Genomic DNA, 6,000 nt, shown 5'->3' with positions numbered 1-6,000 from the left:
TCCTCTACGTGTGACTTGGTGTCAGTTTGTTTCGACCAGGGAATGAAATAAGTAGCTATATAATATTGCTGGAGAAGAACCGAGAGGTGAGAGGTTTGGAAAATTTGCTTGTTTCACGAGAAAATAATGAAAAATGTGACCACCAGATGTCCCTATTCACTCTCTGGTGCTCATCTAGCGTCAGTAGTATAAGTCTATCTTAGAATAAGACAACTAAGAATAAGACTAAGGTAACTGTTATGTCCACACAACAGAGTTGCTGTCTGTCTGAACATTACATTTATATTTACATTTATTCATTTGGCAGTTGCTTTTATTCAAAGCCACTTACAAGTCAGGTACAACACTACAGCTTCAGTGCAGTAGGAAACCTTGGTGTCAGAGCGAAGTACCACAGTGAGTTCTGCCCAAAATGCAACAGAAAGAGAGAAAAAAAAAAAAAAACATATCTTGTTGATCATTTGAGGAGCTGTGTCATTTAACCAGAGCACCAGATGTGCTGGCTTTCAGTTCACTGCAGAGCATGTCCGCAGGGGTAGCCAAATAATGAAATGAAAAACAAGCTATTTTCCACTCTGTCTGGGAAAAGATGCTGCCTTGGACACATCATTCATTACATATCATTAGATGATTCAGTTCACGCCCTTTAGACGCCGCCTTCCGGTGCGCCTCGGAAATTCCAGTGTTCCACTGTGGTAGTCCTCTGTCCTCAGTACGATTTGGCTCCCGGGTGTTTTTGGTTGGAAATATGATATAAATTACCACGCTGACATAAAGTAATCGTTCGTAGAGGCTGTGGCCTTCCATTACAAATACATATTTGTAAGTAAAGCGACTTTCCAAACGTTACCGCTCAGGTAATTTGTCGTCTCGTTCATGTGTTCGTAGCCCCCTGTAATTTACCACTTTCCCGGCCGCGCTGGAAGCCCGCACCCCCCCCTCTCCCTCCCTCTCTCCGGTTGTTTCCAGCAACACAGTCCAGCAGAACAGAAGTAGCGTAACTAGCATGGCGCTCGGAGCGGTTGGAGTTCCGTTGTCTCGCCCGTATCCTTTTTTTTTTTTCACGTTAGCTTTTACTGAAGTAATCTGACAGAGGTGTGTTCACACTCTACGTTGACCGCCTTTAAAGGGGAAAACAACAGTATTTTTCTCCTGAATACTCCAGATAAGTGGCTTGTAGATTCCAGGTAGCTTTGCTAACTAGTAACGTTAGCAAGGAGGCAAAAAAAAAAAAAAAAAAAGGAAAAAAAAGAATTGGGAGATACGAGGCAACAAGAGGAGGAGTCCTGTTTTGGAAGAGGTAAGCTGAATTGTGTTTTTAGATAAATTGCTTTCTGTCCGAGAAGTTGTAGTAGAGACATATTTTCAAGTACGTATGCTGTAAAAACTTCTAGTCGTCAGTTACTTATCGGTTTTCAACATTAAAGTAGCCCCCCCCCCCGCCCCCCCCCTCGTTAGCGATCGACCGTTGCTAGCAAACTTAATTTAAAATGTATATTTGTAGTTTTGATTTCTCTAGTTAAACACTGCGCAGAGTAGTAATGTCGTAAAAAAAACTACACTAAAGTATCAGTACACGTTTTTCTTGCTGTTAACTGTTACGTAATATTGACATTTTTTCCCCGGAGTAACGTTTCACTGCTGCCGTACAGGCTGGACGCTTTTGGATGTTTTTATCATTTAAATGTCTTCTTATGACGTCAGCGTGTGTCAGATGGGTTACCCCAGGCTGACTTTGTCATAGTACGTTTTTATTTTTCACCAGGCAAAGAGTGTTGACTGCCTTCTTTGTAAATTCCTCTCTTATGTTTTTGCTCTTGAAAGACAAATCACAGTCTTTCACTCATGTACTGTTGCTGCAGGTTTCTCTTTCTGTCGAGCTCATGTTGTTTTAACTGTCAGATCACAGTTACCAGGTGTAGTCATCCGCTTTGGAGTAAATTAGATTAACTTGGCCTCCAGTCACTTACACGGTGATCTAATGCCAAACTATAGGGCAGGAGTTTTGTGTTTGTTCAAATGCTGTCAGATCATCACTGAGCTACAGGATTAAATGTGACTGATGGCGTCAGTTTTTCTGTGTGAGGACTGAAATGTGCTGTTTGTTATGCTCAGCAAATAATGCAACCCTGCTTAGTTTCAGCCATATGTGGTGTCTGTTGTGTGCACACAATGACCTGTTTCTTGTCTGTACAGTTGATTAATCTGCTTGTCTTGACCCTCTTTTTGCAGCTGATGCAGATGCCATGGCCATAGCCGAGGTATGGGAGTGACGTGACAGTACTGGTCCTGCTTCCAAACAAAACTCTTTATCAGCATCATGTTTTTCTGCTGAAGTCGAGGCAGAACACGCAGAGAATGGACGAGTCAGTATTGTTGGATTTGCTTGAGTGCCCTGTTTGTCTGGAGCGGCTGGATGCCTCGGCAAAGGTTCTTCCCTGTCAGCACACCTTCTGCCGACGATGCCTCCAGGGCATCCTAGGCTCTCGCGGCGAGCTGCGTTGCCCAGAGTGCCGGACATTGGTGGAGTGTGCCGTGGATGAACTTCCCAGCAACATCCTCCTTGTGCGCCTGTTGGACGGCATCAAGCAGAGGCCTCGGAGGGCTGGTCCTGGGGCTGGAGTCTGCACAAACGGTACGCCTGGAGCCGTGGCCAGAGCACATGGCAGTGGAACCAGGGACCAGGGCACCCCAGGAGCACAACCCCAGCGAGCTCAGGCTAAGAGCACCCTTGTCCGGGTTAGTATACTCAGTGACTAAACATGGATCAGTGAGCATGAATCTGTGTTTCCCATTGTTAGGGTCAAGCTGAAACAAAACAGAGAAAATCTGTGTGGATTAAAAGCAGCATGTTGCATTACTGGCTTTCTAATCTTTGCTGCGGATTAACTGTTGATTAACATGGTGATCCAAAAGCCAGCCAGTTGACCAGCAGCCCAACAATGCTGATGGCAGTGATTGAGAGCAGTTTATAGTTGAGCCAACGAATGAGTCTGCTCTCTGCGCCGGCTTTTTCCCGTAAGAAGGGCGTGCAGTTCTTTCATAGCTGCTGACAATGCCATATGCCAAAGTCTCTCCTACACTTGAGATCCTGCTGTTGTGTTGCTCGTGAATGTACATGAGAAACGCAGGGTGGGGTTGTTTTATCTGCATTACTGAGAGGAGTTGTACAGTCAGAGAAGCAGGGGGAAACTGTAAAAGGCTAGGAGCCTGTGTCTTTTAAACACAAGGAAATAGGAAAATAACACCTTAGATTCCTTTTTGTTGTAAACTTCCATGAGTACAAGGAACCATGCTGACCTTAAAGCATCAGTATTTTTGTCCTTCCCAGATGAAAGCAGGTGCTGAAGACAACAGCTTTGATGGCATGTCTTGCATTAGTGTTTAGATGTTATCTTAATATCGTTTACTGAACCATTAACAACAAATTGATCTTTTTCTATTTTACACTCCTTTATGGGAAAACCAATAAACATTATGTTCTTGCTTTTATGTATTATTTATAAAACTAGAAGTTTTATATATGTGTGTGTGTGTGTGAGAATGTGCTACTTTCCTCTGTCCAGACTATTTGGTATATGAATATAGCACGGTTCACACCAGAGAAAAATGTTAACATTAGAAAGTCAGTAATATTGTTTTTACACCTGAATTGTGAAGATTCTTTACATTTCCTGCTGCAAATTTACTCAAATCACACTTAAGATAGTATTTGTGATGGTATTGCTTGATCAGTATTTCACATTTAAAAACCAGACTCCAAGAAAATGAAGAAGACCCACAGGCCCCTGTTGGAGCAGCTCTGGTCTCCGTGTAGAGCGGATAGGGGGGATGAACAGGTCAAGGTCCTGTGTAGAATCACTGGAATGTCAGAGCGCTGATAATGTATCTACCGAGCCATGCAGGTACGAAGATCAGAGACCTCGCTCTAAATCGCTACCGGGGGACCGGCCTCATTTGCCATTCTATGACTTCAGAGGACTCGTGCTCATTTCAAAGCCATTTTGTTCATTGTGGAATTTCCCCTCGATTCTGAAAAGCCTGCTTGTTGGTGATATATAAAAAAAAAAAGGTGGACACTTGAAACTACCATATTATTTCACCCCTCCCCTGTTTTTAAGATTGACAGTTGATTACAATCCTTCAGTGGAGGCATGGAGGGTACACTGCTCCGACATGCACACGCCATATCAAAGTGTTGTGTGACAGTGTGTGTAACTGTGAGAAAGCCGTTTCCTATTTTCATCGCATTTCCAACAATTTTGTAGGATGTCATGTTTCTGACTAATGGCATCTCTCAAGTCTGTTCTGCCGTCTTAAGGCGTTCTGCTGATGACAGAGAACAAGAAAAGATGTGGTTGTGCAGGTGTAAGATTTTCAGAACATAAAAGGCAGAGATCAAAGCTCTTGCTGACTGCCCAGCCTGGTCTCTGGCCAGTGCTCCATGGGGACTGAGCGCTTCAATGCCCCTGGGTGACACCCTCATTCCCACTTCTGTATTGTGACTTGTCTGTCCCCTGCTTTTTTTTTTTTTTTTGGGGGGGGGGGGGGTTATCAAGGCTGAAGCAGCTCTTCTGGTGCCGTTCTTATATGGCTGGGAGGGGAGAGCGGTGGGGTCTTGCCTGACAGATGCACAACAGGGTTTTGTTTCGGGTCCCCTCTGATCTTACGAACTGACCGACACTTGTAGAGTGGCCAAAAGAGATTGTGTGTGTGTGTGTGTGTGTGTGTGTATGGAAGACTACCAGTAACAGAAGCTGATGAGTGTTAAGTGAAGGCGTCAGGACCAAAAGGGTCAAATGTTTAGTGAGTAACCTCGTACAGTCAGCTTTCTGCCCCCCCCCTAAATCTCTAGGGTGGCAGCAGTTGTTTGACACTCTGTCCTGGCATTTCTTTGATGAGGGGAATGAAAGGGCTCGTCTTGAGTGTAGAGCTGTGGTTGTCTGGTCAGGTTGATGACTCACCTCAGTGGTGCTCTGTTACATGGATGTTTTGTCTTCCCCTCGCCCTTGTTGACTCATATAACACACTATTTTGTTCACACAGATTGAAAACAGATAGCTCTGTGGTATTTTTGTGTGAGAGCGAGCAGAGCCATCGGAGCTGTCTGGAGGTCAAAGGTCAGGGTTCAGGAGTCATGTCAGTCAGGGGTCGGAGCCGACGAGTGAGAGGAAAGAAGAATTAGAGAGAGATTTCTGAGGATGTCTTCAGTTATCATCATGGAGCCCTGGAGAGTTGAGCCTCTTCTCCCACAGACTTAGAATAGACCTTTTATGATAGTTTCTTAAAAGTTGTCATAAAAGCTTTAGTTTTCATTTGTGATGGTGGTTGTATATTAGCCACAGTTTAGAGTTTAGGTTACATTTAGAGCTCTAATATGTGGAATAATGCTTGTGTGATAATGTTTTGTTTTTTTGTGAATATATTTTATTGGCATTTTGGGAGTCATCACAATACATTTAAAGGAAAAAAACAATGACATGAAATGCTCCTATTATATGTGTGATAATGTTTTAATCATAACAACAACCTCACTTAACCACCTACTGGATGAGAGCGTGTAATCTTGTGTATGTGTGTCTGTCTTTGTGTGTTTAGTTGATGGGAAATGAGACACTATTCTTCCCTAAGCTCTTGGGAATGTAATTAGGTCATTGTCTTATCTTTGGTAATGAGCACTTTATACAAGGAAACTTTTTTTTCTCTTTTTATAGGTCTCTCATGTTTCACAGCCTCTTCCTCCTGCCATTATTTCTCATTATCTTCAAATCCACTGAATTGATTTTAAGCAAACAGAAAGAAGAAAACAGCTTTTTAATCTGGTATTATTTACTGATTGAAGGAAGTTGTCTCCTGTCTTGTTACCAACAAGACATTGCAAAGTTTTTTGTTCCTCAGTTATTTTTAAGTTTAAGTTTGCGTGTTTTTGTCCTGTCATTTTTGTAGTTGATTTATTTCTTCAGAGAGAGAGAAAAAGAATGCTGTTTATGGGTTCCTTAT

General features: G+C 43.0%; 1 protein-coding gene across 2 annotated transcripts in view; it reads left to right on the top strand.

Annotated features, from left to right (window-relative positions):
- Positions 1-986: 986 nt before the first annotated feature.
- sh3rf1 (SH3 domain containing ring finger 1) overlaps positions 987-6,000 on the top strand; it is a 31,819-nt gene continuing 26,805 nt past the window's right edge. For both annotated transcript variants that reach the window (XM_023413306.2, XM_023413305.2), the window contains exons 1-2: positions 987-1,300; positions 2,233-2,739. In XM_023413306.2, the coding sequence (XP_023269074.1) occupies positions 2,359-2,739 (381 nt within the window). In that variant the 5' untranslated portion in view covers positions 987-1,300; positions 2,233-2,358. The remainder of the gene's footprint in view (positions 1,301-2,232; positions 2,740-6,000) is intronic.

Source organism: Seriola lalandi, unplaced genomic scaffold, assembly GCF_002814215.2.
Source record: "Seriola lalandi dorsalis isolate HSWRI2012SDOR001 ecotype SW California unplaced genomic scaffold, Sedor1 jcf7180002054511, whole genome shotgun sequence".
Lineage (NCBI taxonomy): Eukaryota > Metazoa > Chordata > Actinopteri > Carangiformes > Carangidae > Seriola > Seriola lalandi.
The sequence above is the reverse complement of the archived record's forward strand: the minus strand, read 5'-3'. Positions and strand labels throughout refer to the sequence as shown.